General features: G+C 37.6%; 1 protein-coding gene across 1 annotated transcript in view; it reads left to right on the top strand.

The window, feature by feature from the left end:
- LOC124795490 (atrial natriuretic peptide receptor 1-like) overlaps positions 1-13,812 on the top strand; it is a 693,719-nt gene extending 679,907 nt beyond the window's left edge. The window contains exons 10-11 of the mRNA XM_047259536.1: positions 1,774-1,858; positions 13,162-13,812. Of these exons, the coding sequence (XP_047115492.1) occupies positions 1,774-1,858; positions 13,162-13,336 (260 nt within the window). The 3' untranslated portion in view covers positions 13,337-13,812. The remainder of the gene's footprint in view (positions 1-1,773; positions 1,859-13,161) is intronic.
- The last annotated feature ends 2,323 nt before the right edge of the window (positions 13,813-16,135 follow it).

Raw genomic sequence — 16,135 nt, 5'->3', positions numbered from 1 at the left:
CTTTCCAAAGCAAGAAAACCACTAATCATGTACGTGCAAATGTGTTGTTTGTGTGTAAGCTCAGATCCGAGCGCGCGCAATATTTTCACGGAGAATTATCCTCAACTAAATGGTAGCGAAAATGTGTATACAGATATTTTCAGAAGCCATTCGATATTAAATTTTGGTGTGCCGTTATCGGATGTTTTTCATACAGGACAAACCTCTTACGCAGAGTCTACGGAAGGAATTTTAAAAATTGAAAATAAAGTGCCGAAGCAGCTCAAATCTGGAAAAAGCACACCAACTGATAATATTGTCAGTTTCTGCATCTATCTTCAGTACGTACTCTTCTGTCCACAGCTTTACCATTCTTCTATACTTTATTAACAGCATTACTCTTACTGTAACATGGCAATACATAATACTCGAAGTACCACTGTCCTGACGTGTTTCTGGCATGGAATCATTGCCAGGAGAGGCTCAACAGAAATACCTTAGTGCACTGTGAAGTATGTTCTTACGCATTTCAATCCGGTCAATGATGGTGATTCTCAGAATCTGATAATCTGTTTGTTCTGACATTGGGCAGAACAACAACGGGTGGATGATTTCCTATTCCCGAAATCTAATTGTTCGATAATATTCTTCTAGTTCAGACCAGAAATGCCGAGTTACAAGACATGGTTTTCTACTATGTGATAGAGATTTTGCACCTATAGATAGGAACAAAAGATGCTTTCATGTATTACTCAGACGTCTCAAATCCAGTCCTTCCTAACGCCAAGGCAAACGGATTGCTTTTCTGCAAGATGGAGCCAGACGATTTCAAGAATCTTAGCGCACTAGACAGGGGTTCAAAAAGACTCTTTCAAAATAACTGAGTACATCTGTCTACAGATTTCATGAAACAACCTTACTGTGCTAAAGGACTAAGAATCATGACATTCTGCAACCACTGGTTTGTCAAAGCATTGCAAAGTAGCCGAGAGATACTGGGAAAATAAAACTTCCGCCATCAAAGATTTCATTTTCACTATCTTGCATGATAAACATTTTCCAATAAAACGGATGTATTTGACTTATCCCAGTTGAAAAACGGTATTTTATTCAGCAACTACCTCTTTCCAGCAAAACCCACCCGCCAAGGGTTGAAAATCTTATGCTGAATGTACATGTTTATTGTAATTGTAACAGAAATGGTGTTAATTTTTTAGGTTCGTCTGCTGCTACTTGTGCAGATTTTTATTATATTAAACATAATGTGTTTTGTGCTGTTTGTGATATTTCTCAAAATAAGCTTCCTATTTCTGCAAAGTTGAAACAAAGGAAAACCAGTGTGCTTCAGCAGTATAACGTTGTAACTGCGGAGATGCAACATTGTTCGTCCAGGGAAATTGAAAGAATGATATTTTTCAAAGATAACATAAGAAACTGTGTAATAACTGTTGCAAAAGTATGCAATCGCGTTTTACCTCGTTCATACTGCCTGTATCGCGAAAGCCCAAATAGTTAAGCACAAAACTGTCTTCTGTTCTCCTCTAAAATTTCCATTTTAGTGGTGAAAAAGTTGTTAATGGTGAATTATTCAGCTAATTTTGAGGATCTTGGAAGTATCTTTTCTCAAGGGAATTTAACTGCACGTTGTGCGTTGTTCTCCTACATGCGTCCTGCGTTGTCGGACTAGTCAGAGCACTGGTGCACTAATGTAATAGCAGAAAAAAGTTGGGGCGAAATGTCGGCCCTCTGTTGCCATAGTTAACACCTAATAGCTCACAATTTTTTGTCTTTCAGGTGTGTACACGATGGTGTTTTACGGCGGCACAGCTGCTATCCTCTTCGTAGCCTTCTCGTGCACTTTCGCCTGCGTCGCTTACAGGTAAGAATAATTTAAAGCAGCACTTTACTTAAGTCATAAATTGAATCACATATGACAGTACAACCAGGGCTCTCCAGAAAATATCTGGAATATTTCTGGCGGAAACTTTGTGTTATAGGAAGACAGAACAAAAAGTGAAAGCCATCCTTTTTATTTTTATTTTTATTTTTATTTTGGTTCTATTTTAGGGTTAAATTGAAACTGGCCACCTATGTTTGCGTCTGTCCCTTTCCAGGGACCTCTTCTGCCTCACTAGTTCAAATTTTGAAGAGGTATGTCCTTCCCAGAAGTTCTTGGAAGTATCTTTACTCAAGGGAATTTAACTTCAAACTCATTTATCATATGTAAGTTAACCTAACCAAAAATTACCAGTTTTAATTAATAACAATATAGCAAATCAATTATGAAACCAACACTTAAGTAATTAGTACGATTAAATCTACCATTAAGGTTAAGAGTGTGCTACTAGGAAATGTGGTCATCAGGTTAAGTGGTTCTAAAATTATGCATTTCGGCTCTTGGAAAATCACATCCTAGTCATTCTGAAAGTGACCGTCACGCAATTGTTTCTTCATTCGGTGGTAAAGGAAAAAGTCACCATGTGCCATTTTGGGAAAATAGTGAATGCGGGGCAAACTTCCGTAGCCCAAAGGAGCAGCATATGTGACCGCATCCTGTGCTCAACATCTCCTTTCCTGATAACGGATGGCTCTTCGCCTTTATCGACGGCGATAAATGCACATGTGTCCACTGCTTGCTTCGCTCTTTTGTCCTGGGGTCACAGTGACACACCCTGCTCTCGTCCACGGACAATTAGGTGGCTGACGACGTCGTCTGGATTGGCCTGACACAGCTGAAATATTTCAGCTACTGCCTCGATTCATCAAGCTCTTTGCTTCTTCAGTGGTTTGCTGTGATACTGTGTCGCAGGGATTTCAGTGTCTGCGAGGACTGCAGACATGTGCCTGCAAGCAAAAGATTAACTACGCATTTTTTTCCAGACGATAATCAAAACCTTATTACTACCTTACGTATTTAAAAAAATAAGTTGTCCCATGACTGAATACGTGGAAAGACAACTTTGTCTTCTTTCGTCATTCAGATTCTTTCCCTAGCCCTATTTGGCTTTTCTGGTCTCATCAGTAGTGTACATTCATTCTTTTCCGATGCTTCTTTCCGAAAAAAAAACACACTCCGTACTTACTCAGTGGGCCAGATTTTCTGCAAACTTACACCTCAGGGTAGCGGTGATATCTGTCGTTATTCGAAGAAGTTCTACGCCTGCATCTACCTCTACACATGCTCGTTCCACTTCATATCGTTTTGCAATTTTACGCACAGATACTTAAACGACTTGACTGTGTCAAGCTGGACAGTAGTAATATTTATGCGTACATTATAGGTTTGTTCTTTCTACTCATTCGCATTAACCTACATTTTTCCATATTTAGGGCTAGCTACCATTCATCACACCAATTGGAAATTTTGTCGAAGTCGTCTTGTATCCTCCTACAGGCACTCATCCGACGCCTTACTTTACACCACGGCATCATCAGCAAACAACCGTCGACTGCTGCCCACCTTGTCCGCCAAATCATTTATGTATATAGAGAAAAACAGCGGTTTTTTCACAGTTCCCTGGGGCAGTCCTGACGATACGCTTGTCTCTGATGAACACACACCGTCAAGGACAACGTACTGGGTTGTATTATTTAAGAAGCCTTCGAGCCACTCACATATCTGTGTACTTCTTCCATATGCTCGTACCTTCGTTAATAGCCTGCAATGGGGCACCGTGTCAAATGCTTCCCGGAAATCTAGAAGTATGGAATCTGCGTGTTGCCGTTCATCCATAGTTCTCAGTATATCCTGTGAGAAAAGGACAATCTGAGTTTCGCACGAGCGATGCTTTCTAAAACCATGCTGATCGTGAACGTAAGCTGTTTAGCCTGTAGAAAGTTTATTATATTCCAACTGAGAATGTCTTAAACGATTCTGCAACAAACAGAAGTTAGGGATATTGGTCTGTGATTTTGTGGGTCCGTTCTCTTACCTTTCTTATATACTGTCACTGTGATTTGCGCTTAATTTCCAAGTAGCAATATTTTACTTTGTGTGGGGAGCCCTCAAGTCTAGGTTGTATCGCAACAACCCTCATAGTCTGCAAGAACTGCAGAAGAACCTTTCAAATGAGACTGCAACAGTTCCAACAGTCCAGCTTGATCCGCCTTCAGTAACTTGTGGCCAGGCCCCAAAAGTGTGAAGAAACGAATGCTGGTCAGTTTCAACATCTGCTATAGTCAGGTTAGTACTTTATTTCCTTTCCTCTGATGTGTTTCTTTGTACCCTACAATTCTGTCCTCCGGGGAACTTTTACGTGCACCACCCTGTAATTGCATTATAGTTGCATCTTTGCTAATCACTACTCATTTGCTTCGAGATCATACTTTGTAATCTCTTGAGGTCTTCTTATGTCCCACTGCGATCACTTCTTCTGCCTTTTTATCCCATTTTGTTCCCCTAAAATATTTCACAAGTCTCATCTTTTCTCTGTAGGAAATACATAAATCCTATTCTACTATAATCTTGCATCACTTAGTCACATAACTTTCATGGTTCAGAAAAGATCTGCATGTTTGACTTCAGGCGGTTTAGTACCTCTACGGAGAAAAGTATGTCTTGTTTGCTTGCCTTCATTACATTTCCTGTCCATCCCAATAGCTGAGTGGTCAGCGTGACGGATGGCCGTCCTGCATGCCCAGGTTCGATTTCCGGCTAGGACGGGGATTTTCTCCGCTCAGGAACTGGGTGTTGTGTTGTGTTCATCATCATTTCACCCCCATCCGGCGCGCAGGTCGCCCAATGTGGCGTCGAATGTAATAAGACCTGCACCATGTGGCAGGACCCGCCCCGTAAGGGGCCGCCCGGCCAATGACGCCAAACGCTCATTTCCATTTCATTACATTTCCTGACATTGATATTAAATACAAAATGCCTTCAACACCACGATTGTGACCTAATCTTCTGTATTAGTTCCGTGTAGCAATTATTCCTAAGAAATGACATCTTCCATGAATGTTAATCCTGCAAAGATCATTCTGATCCGCAATTGCATCTCATTTATAGTTCTTGTTAAAAATATTCCTTATTGTATCACTCTGCTCACAGATGGTAAATTTGTTGTAATTTATGGAGAACTGTGGTAGCATAGAATGCTTTTCTCCCAATTATTGTTAAATCAACTTCTCCAGATCATAACATTCGGATTTCAGGCTGATTGGCTGTCACAACTTTATGCGTTTTAACATTCTTGACTATTAAAAGTGTATCAAGAAGAATTATCTGATTATAAAATGCAATAATTTCGACACAGGTGCTGTGCCGGACAGTAAATTTGTGTTGACCAAATGGGCGTGGCCTAGAATCGCCACAAGATGCCTGTCAATGCGTCTGAAGCAAATTGGCGACCCCTCAACAGAAGGAGCTTTTTGTACTACTGTTAGTAATAGTGAATCGGCGGTTACAGTCCAGCGCTGAGTTTAGTCGTCGTACTGAGAGTGATCTGTCACTGCTGAAAACCCTTCGTTGTTGGAATCATTAATTTCAAGAGAAAAGATATAATGCAAAGGTAAGAGTGCAGGTTGACCCTACACTTCTGATGAAACAGTGGAAAGAGTTCATAATCCACAGAAATCTACTCGTCGCGTAAGCAGCGAACTTGTGACTCCTCATAGAACTGTCAGGCGACTGTTAGGGTGACGTCTGGTCTACAAACCATATAGAATAAAATTAATGCGAGCTCTTTGGGTTGATGGTAAAAGAAAATGTGTTGACTTCAGCAATGTCCTGCCGGAAGTAATGGTAGACAACAGGTTTTTATCATGTTTCGTTTACAGTGATGAAATTACGTTTCATGTTATCTGTAAAATGAAAATGTAGAACGGTGATCATAAGACGACTTCAGAACCTTCATAAAACTGTTGAGCATGAAAGAGAGTCGCCTTAAGTGAACATTTTTTGTGCCACATCTTATGAAAGTTGATGCCACCTTCTTCCCTGAGCAAATCAATGGCACGAATAAGCGATCTTTAAATGCTATGGATTTTGTTTCTCCCACAGCTTGAGAATAGTGAGTTCATTTTCCAACAGGATAGAGCTCCACGCCACTGGCACAGCATTGCACTATAATTCCTCAATGAGGTGCTGCCTCAGCGCTGGGCAGGGCTCACAGTATCCAGAGACACAGCCCTACATTCTTAGCCTCCAAGGTCTCCAGGCATGACCCCACGCGATTTTTTCTTGTGGGGATATGTGAAGGAAAGTGTTATTATCCCCTTTTTAACTCATGACACAAATAAGCTGAAGAGCAGAATAATAACTACACTAATTTCTGTCAATATAGATATATTACATAATGTTATTACACATTTACTTATCTTTTAGATTTTTGTGCTACTCCCGGTGAACACGTATAGTATTTGCACTAACCTAAAAACCTAACCCAACAAACCATACTAAAAGTGGTGTGTTTTAACAAGATCTTTATTGTACTAGATCTTTTAAACTGCATATTTTCGTAAGATGCAAGTGTAACGCTATAATGCTCCAAACACAACATGTAACCTCAACACAGTCAAAGCAAATGTTGGACAAGGTTCCATACAAAGATCTCACGAAAATTCGATATTTCCACCAAAATAAAATTGTCTGTATTATCGAAACACAAATAATTTCAAGATCTTGATGACATTCACAGTTCGATTATTGATCCACACTTTAAAGACACAAAAACTGCCTGAGTTATTTATCAGAATATTTTTAAAAAAATCTGTAACATTACAAAATGCACATGACAGTACTGCTGATACAATCTGTATGTTACGCTGCACTTGTTGACAAGCATAGTTTGATTATTGTACCATGCTATAAGGAAACAAAAAATGTCTGTGTTATTTACCAAATTACATGCAAATTTGTTCTATAACATTATAAAACACAACTAATGATGTAACTCATAGATTAAGCTGCACTTGCCAGTGACTTGATCATTGTACCACCCTATAAAGAAAGTGTGGTACACAGAATGAACTGCGCTATTTGACAAGTGCTACTTAATCTGCAAGTTAGATCATTCGTGACAAGTCATATACAGTTACTGTCTGTATCTTTATGTATTTTTGATGTATAATTAAAAACTTTTGAACAAAGCATAAAATTCAGATCATTTGAATACTTCGGAATACTGCGAAAATGGCGGGTATATACTGATTAGCCTGTTTCATTTTAATGGCTGGTGAAATACTATAAACAGTCCATGTACTGAAACTGCCAAGGGAAATGTGACTTCAGCACAGTAGGTGTTAAACAAAGCACAGAGCTATCGATAGAGAGGTGCTTCAAGAAACATTATTAGCTGTCAAAAGGACTATAGATGAAGCCTTCCACAAATACCACAATAGAATCTTATTGAAAAACTTATCACATAACCCAAATAAATTCTGGTCTGATGGCAGTGAGCAGTATTATGGTTGATATGCAGATGCTCATAGATGAAACAGCAACTGATAATGAGGGAAGCCAAGTTAAACAGACTTCTGTATTCAAATATTTCTTTGCAGAGGAGGACCCAGGAGTAATTTTATAGCTTAAATCACACTCTTCTGTAAATGTGAGTGGCATAAAACTCAGTTTCAGAGGCTCTGAGAAACAGCAAACAACAAAAAATCATTGAAACTGAATTAGCTTGAAATTCCTGTGGGAGTCTATGCACTATTTGCGGCTAAGTTAATGCCTCTCTTAACCAAAATAAACTGTAAGTCTCACAAACAGAAAACTGAGCACATTAGTTAGAAGATTGCACATCTTGTGATAGCCTTCAAGAAGGGCAGCAGAAATGATCTGCAAAACTGCCATAAAAATCACTGACACTCTTGTGTTGTAGAATCTTAGAACATACTCTGAGCTGAACATATGCAGGTATCTCTGACAGAATGAACTTGATACAAAGCAGCATTATTTTTGAATCCATCAGTGAAGCAAAATGCAACTACCACTCATTTCACGTGACATTCTGAAATACATGGATCATCCAATGATTACAAGATTAACGAGTCGCAGTTGAAATCAGTCAACTGATATAAATACCTGCTGTTGGTAGGCTACTATTAAAATGTAGTCAGTCTCCAAAAAAAGTATCGCTTAAGTATATGAGGTTCCCACCAGATAGGCCTAACGGGGAATACTGAAGGCAGTGGAGGCCAGTTATCATGTGCATTTTGCTACAACGCAATGTAAATATCACATTAAAATTCTACAATTTCTTTTCAAATGTGAGCCGGAAATTGTACTAAAATTACCCCCCTTTCTTCGAATGCATGCTGTTAGGCAAGTAAAACAGATGAATAAATGATCTGTAGCTCCCTCTTTGTGATAACTAGAAACCAGTGTTGAGTGTTCCACTGATGGTCAGTCACGCTACGAAAAGCTTGGAGAAGGGATACAGCTGTCTGCTTTTGACAGTGCATGCTCTGATGTGACTCTATCCATTTTGCCACTATGAGTGCTACGTTGCTTACAGCACAAAATCAGTATTTTCCTTTGAAAGTGCATGTAACATACTGTTCAAGTGTAGAGTATGAGGGAATTTTGTGCAGCAGTTGACATAATGGCTCTGTGACCAAGTTGTCAAACACACTGACTGGCAGTTCATCAGCTCAGGTTCGATTCCAACTACTTCCATCATTTTTGTTTTCATTTCATTTTATTCCTCATGGTGTTAAACTATTAATCACAAATTTAAAAATATCCAAACAGTTCAGTTTACATATGTTAAATTAATATATTACTTCCTTTGTGAGTGAAAAGGAGGTAGATAGAGGTAAAAAAGCGAGTATATGAGAGAATTTAGTATTAAAGTGTGTTCTGTAGGTGATCTGTAGATGATCTGCTAAAAAGGCTCTTTTCTAGTGGATCATTGGAGGAGAAGGTTAGATTTAAAGAGTTAGGATGGTATGGGATGAGGTTCACCAATTTGGCTCAAACTATCTGAACAGAAGTGCATAGGTGCCTGTCCCTTTCAAATTCCTACAGTATTTCATCTGAATAAGCCTTAGGAAAAATAAAAACTCACTCTAAGAATTTACATGTAGAATATGAGGCATTTCGAGCAGCTGCTCATGTATCTGCATGGTAGACCAGTGATCAAGTGCACAAATAGGCAACTTATCAGTTTGGGTTTTGTTCCCACTGCTACCATAATTTTTTTCATTTTATTTTATTCCTCGCAATTTTAAACAAATATAAAATTAGCTACATTTAAACATTTCATTTTATAGATATAAAATTAATACACTCAATTTAGTTCTAAGAAGCACAATTAATTGAGGAATCTAGGAATGTATTATAGCCCCACGTATAATTCCCACAGGGACTGGAAAGATAAAATTAGAGTATTTACAGTGCACACAATGGTACTGATGCAGTCATACTTCCTTCGATGCAGATGGGAACTGAATGGGAAGAAACCCTTTTATGTTGTATTTTGCAACCCTACAATACGCTTGAAAGTGGTTGACATATGCCATAATGCCTAGTAAAGTCTAGCATCATAAAATTCTGAATTGTTTATTGAAACATTGGACAAAAGTTATTATAATTGCTAGGCCATAAGGAGTCCAGTCCAGATGCATCTCTGTTACTGTCATATGGCTCCAGTACATGCATGATGCAATGTTCTAGAGTTACAACATGAGTAATGTTTGAAATACAGTGACCACAATTTTCGTTCATTTAAAATATGTAAGCATAACATGGCTTTGCCAGGACTTCAACAAAATACTATATGATTATAAGTGAGAAATATTTCAAACTTGGTGACAACCATCTACCTTTTTTGCTATCATAACGCAATTAATTCAGTTTTTGTATGAGTCTTAAAATTGTTACAAGAGCCCTTAAATAATTTCTTTTGTTTGAAACTTATGATCCATTAATTTGGTGGATTCTGTATTGAGAGTAGGTCAATAAAGAGTGAGAATAATTTCCTTTACTCACATAATCATTTAAAGTAGCATCAATAGAGACAATGTCTTCTTTAATGTAGGCCTTTTTGAGCTATATGCACTTGACCTAAAGTATGTGCGCATCAAGGAAGATTTGAATGACATTACTCCAGGTCTGCATCCTCCATTTCTGATTCAAAACATGCTCTGACGTTAGACAGGGCAAAAAACTAATGATTAAGCTCTGGGTAGGAAAGACGCATAAAAATCAGCATTCCTTTTGACATAGCACTAAACAGCAACTTTGTTGGTGATGTGATAGCGTGAATTACGACATAAGCACTGAATAAGTAGATACTCTGGAGGCACTGACTAACTGGTGTGTGTAGGAGCAAGATTACATTACAAGGTCAAAAATTCCATTTGGATTCCATAAGAATGCTATTTCTTCCCTACGCTCTGAACAACGTGCCCTGTTGTGGTATTACTAAATAATGTGATTTACATTCATTGTTTGCGTGTTGGCTTTCTAGGTCGTAATGTTGTAGATTCTTTCATAAAGGTCTCGCCAGTCATACAGACTACTGAAAGTCACGAAAAACCTCCATCCCTACCTACCATTTCCATTCAAGCATTAGTATTTCACGCAATATTTCACATATCACGATACGCATATTACATCAATAAGGAAAGCCTTCAGAAGGGAGAAAGGAGTCAAGTTAATGTAATTCATAGTAACACACACATACCTGGTTATTCTGCGTAGAGTACTAACAGTCAGCTACTAGTATTGCTCTACCAATAGTTGCAACCCTCGCTGTCAGGTGACAGTCATACTAACTCATAAACCTGAAATTATATCACTACAATTCTGAGCACACTACATAGATATGCCCAGTATGCAGGTTATTCAGTAAACCAGCGAAAGCAGTAAAATTTGATACATTCAGCACATCTGTCGTTGCATCCATTGTTGATGATGTCCCTTCGATGACAGCTGGCTGTCATACTAATACTGATATCGTTCACCGTAATGAGTGAAGCAAGCAGACTTCCATATTCTGAGGTCAATGTACAGTCCACCATAAACTGTTATACCATGAAATCGCAGTTTATTGTGGAAAAGTATCTTCATGATGTTCTTGTTGCAACGTTCTATGAGCGTCTGTTCTGTATTCCTGTAGAAGAAAGTAGGATTTTGAAACCACATCAAGCTTGACGTGATGAAATCAATTTTTTGTAGGTGATTGTACATCCATCTTACTTTCGCTATTGCACTGTTCTCATTTGCATGAACGCAAGCACTGTGTGTTGTGCTGCCGACCCCGTGTGACTTGTTCCCATGAAACATTTTTTCGCTGTCATATACGCAGTGCATAGGAGAAAATAATCTCATTCTCACTCTTTATTGACCTGTCTTCAAATTAATTTTTGCATTTATCAAAATACTTTGAAAATGCATGCCAGCATGTGTCTTCTTTAAGATCATTCACATTTTTGTGAAGGAGTCATGTACCTTCTGCCATCAAACAAAGCTTTTCTTTGATATTTCAGGAAAGCAGAAAGTCACACAGGGCGCTATATGGAGAAGACAGGGATTGGAAATGCAGTCTGTCTTATGGGTTGGCCATGGATTCAACAGTTGTGGCTGCTGATACGTGATCGTATTGTAGCAGTGAAGCAGCAGACAACCTGTCACTGATTTTCTTGCATACATTATATTTTTGTACAACTTTGACAGAGGAATCTTAAGAATTGTTATATGGTCTTGAATCAAAAGTTTTTAGGATATTCAGCCTGGCAGTTTAAGTGGTACATTCTCATGAAGAAATCTCCTTCTGTTTCCTTTCCTGGAATTCCTAATAAACCCTTTTCTTAGTGGCTCATTTGAAATCAATTAGGTGTTGTGTTATCTATTTGAATCTTCTGATGTATGTCTTCTGTTTCTCCCATGGCAATATTTGCATGTAGGAAAAGGCTACAGAGTTCAAGAAGTTGTTTCTGTCAAAGGTGGCAACAAAACTAAGGATCAGAATGAATGTTAACTTGCATTTGCTTCTTAGGTGATGATCATTGCAAGTGACTTCTTGTCAAACACCCTATGAATCTGCATCCATATGCTTTTACCCTAACAATAGTTACACTGGTTTCTGAATATGAAGCTATGTGAGCATTGATTCAAATGGTCTCGTCTTCCAATGAAGCCTTATCAATTTCCACTAATTATTGACACCAATTCAAGATATTCAAGGACACAGACAGAAACAAAAATAAGCATTTCAACATTGGTATCAAATTTCAGTTCAAAAGACTGCCCTTACTACAATGCCATCAACATCTTTTCCCTTTCATTCACACTCAACAGAAAATTGCAGCTATACCATTATCTATCTCAAGGCTTCAACTTCAAGTGACATGAACTTCCTTATACCATGTAATCAGTATTGAGACTATCGGAATTAATGAGTACAATTATTCACATCAATATTAAATAGCCACATTTTAATACACAAAGAACTTAAGAAATAAATCGGTCGGTAATAATGTAGTTTTTCGCTTGTTTTGATGTCACAGACATCACAATACAACCTCGCCTGGATATTTATGATCAAAATAGGCATTCTTAGATTGAACGACAGAACAACAGTCTGCTCTGCAGAAATGTGAAGCTTTAGAGTATGCTGAACAGACCAATGAGTACTACTACCATTTATTTTGTTATAATGTGGAACATCGTCTGAGAAAATGGGAAAATTTAAAATGAAGAATGATTAAAATCTTAACAGCCTAGTTAGCAGACAGTAAAACATATTGACATCTCAGGTACACCTAGCGTTCAATATATTTTTGTTTCTGTCCAAAAAAATAAATTTCTAATAGCATATTTTAAGTGAAAACTAACACGCTCTTTGTTCATGCTTTCATTTGTGTGTCGTCATCTGAGCGACCTTGCATTGACTGTCCAGTTACGTTTCTAAAATTATGAAACATTTTTGCTTGAGGTATATACTCGTAGTAGTCTGCTATAGGTGTATGTGCAATTATACCAACAAATTTATCAGTGTTCAAAATAATATCAATGGAAGCTTTTCTGATGTGTATTGTTTATTTCCCTTCTTGACATCTAATGCTATCTGAGTTTACAACTATTAGGCATTCGACAACTGCTCTCGTCTACACATACAAGTTTGCTGACTACTTGTGGGTCCTATGCATGAAAGACAGGTTGTCCTTCTCTCAGTCTCTATGTGATATGTCTCAATGGCTTCAAACTTTTGCCTGTATAATGTGCTGTTTTCACAGACACATGCAAGTGGTGGCTGACCTGAACAACATGTCCTGGAGGATCCGTGCTGTTGATGTTTTACCAGAACCCAGTAGGCCATTCTCTTCAAGACTAGTACTGCAGCAGAGGAATGAGGTACAGCGTACTCAGGAGGCAGCCTCAGGCAAACAACTCCTAAACCCACTTCCTTAGCTATCAATTCTTGTTTGAGTGTCTCCTCTGTTTTGCCTTAAATCTGTAAGTTATTTTGGCACACATTTAGTAACTATGGCATTTCTCATTGTGCTTCCTGTTGCACAGACTTACCTGCATATAATAACTGTTTACAGGTCATCAGTATATAATAGCCTGCAATCCCACATCCCAAATCCTAGACAAGATACCTTTATTTATTTACTTTAAGAATGTCTCTTAGGTCAATATATAGCTTTGTTACATTTCCAAGAATTTTTGTATGATTATATCAAACATCTGCAGTTTTATGTTTTAGCATGTATAGGCCGCAAACATAGCTATAGCCTGCAATATTAACTAACTAGGTAACAAAACCCAATCGCAAAATTTTTACTGAAAAACTCTATGTCTCTTTTCTAAAGAAATGTTCACTCAATTTTGCATCACCACATGCTATGCATGTATGTTAATGCTTATAATAGCGTAGCTTTTAGTTTCCAAATGCTATGTATGAAGATATAGAAAAAAATTTTATGCCATAATTTGTTTTAAATTCTCTAATATAGTGTGAAAAGTTAGTAAATTTGCTAATCATTTTTGCTTTATGTGATCTCATGTTCATGTTGAATGCAGAATCCAAGGATTCGTATATGTAAAAGGGGCAAAAATGTTTGAATAAAACGCTAAAATATAGTAGTGCTATCACAATTCTGATTATCATTACCACTACAACTTCTGATTCTGAATTTCTGCAATGTACTATGTGATGCCTTTGCTAGCAGAGAAAGTAGATGGGGATCGTAGTAAGTGTCAAAGTTACTGTCTTACATGATGAATGTTAAACACTGTTGATGTATATAGTCTAATGACGACAAAAACGTAACAGGACAATGCAACTTGCATCTTCGCCATGAAGAAACAAAAAATACTATACTTTATTCGGCTTCACTGTTGTGCCTCCTCTATTGTCAACCGGAAACCTCTAAATATCCTATCTGGATCCCACATTTGGGTGTCCTCACAATCATATTACTTGGATGATGAGTGATTAACTGGGCAGGATTGCATAAACTTGGCACATGTGGTCATAATCTGGGACAGTCATGATCATTCTTAGTAAACAACATACTTATCACTTGTTTTAAATTTTGTAACTCAGTAGAAGCCAAGATTCTTCTCAAACAGTTTCCATTTAAGTTTGTGTTAATTTTACTGCCCCAAGATCATTAACTTGCCACTAGAACACTTCCTTTCTACATTAGTTGAAGCAATCACTGTTGTCCTCTTGCACCTCACTGATTTTCTAATTTAGCATCTTCCCTCCATTTGGTGCATCTTCTTTGCATGAATTAATACTCTCTCCTTAACAATATTGCAATGCAAGTATCAGTGTGCATGTGCATCTTAACTCTCATCAAAATTTCAAAGACGTTAGTATTTCCCCAATACTATGGTATGTTGAATTCATTACACACTGAACTATTCACTCCAGAGAGTCGTGTCGTTATTAATATGTGTTCAATCACTTCTGCCCTATAGTACCCCTTGAATTATTGAGAATTAGAGCTAGTTCCTCTATTGGTAGTTACTGGGGGTGTATTACCAAAATCATTTTTCTGTAATTACTCCTTACTCATTGATTCCACAGATTTTTTGTTCTTTAGAGGTAAATACCTCAAAAAGTACTTCAATGTGACCCATAGAATAAGTATATAAGGTTTGACTCTCTTTGAATAAAGGGAAAAATCGTCCTTCTTTCTTTATTTTGGTTTGAATTAATCATTTTACACAGTTACAGATCACTCATTCTACAACATCTGTCAAATCTGGTATACATTCGTAATATTTTTTCTTTCCATTCCCTCATCATTCGCTGAACAGCACAGTATCCTTTCTTGAGAACAAACTTGATACTTTCACATAAGCACTAAATATAAGGCCTTATTTTTTAGAATATTCTCAATCGCTCCCAAACTGTCGTCTTTCTCTTGAGTTTTTCTGATTCTAGCTATTAAACTGTCATCAAAACCAAACAGTACGTTTACACATTGACTTAAAGCAGTTACATGTTTCGCTCTAGAACTTGATTCAGTGTTCTTTATTGTAGGAATACTCTTCTGATACTCAGTCCCATCTTTCACTCAGAATATCCTAGAAGCATTAACAAATGCTGACACTTCTTGATCACCAGTATTACATTTTCCCCATTGAGCTGTTGTTCTTACTTATGTAGGACTGGAATTAAATTGTCAGAAACTGGAGAATTGAATTGTAGCACAGCTCCAAGGCCTTCTTTGATTGCATCTGTGTGCTGTTCCATTTTGTATTTATGGTTGTAGATTTTTGCAACTGGGTGGAATGAAAGGATATCTTTGAACACTTTGAATGCTCACCTCTGCTCTTCTTCAACTTATATTCCTGGTTCTTCAATGAATCGTTCAGTGTTTTGGAAATTTTGGCAATCTGAAATATTAGTCCTTAAGTATCCTGCTAGTGTCTAGTGACCCGGTATTACAGCAAAATAGTTTCTGTTCTGGAACGTTCGAAAACCTTTAGTCAACTTAGATGAAGGCTGTTTCCTTGTTACTGTATAGTACATTATGGTGTGAGTATGCATTAACTAAACAGAATATATATTGTTATATACTGTTCACCGTATGTATGTAGTACTTCTTTAATAAATCAATCTTCATTAGTAAGTGCAGTGATATTTAACCCAAGGCAAACACTCACACCCAAAGAACAGGCTCTACATCGACTGAAAAAATTGATGATTAATGACTGCCAACATTAAATTTTGGAATGATAATTCAGAAC

This window comes from Schistocerca piceifrons, chromosome 4 (assembly GCF_021461385.2).
Source record: "Schistocerca piceifrons isolate TAMUIC-IGC-003096 chromosome 4, iqSchPice1.1, whole genome shotgun sequence".
NCBI classification, from domain to species: domain Eukaryota; kingdom Metazoa; phylum Arthropoda; class Insecta; order Orthoptera; family Acrididae; genus Schistocerca; species Schistocerca piceifrons.
This window is presented reverse-complemented; position numbering and strand designations above follow the sequence as displayed.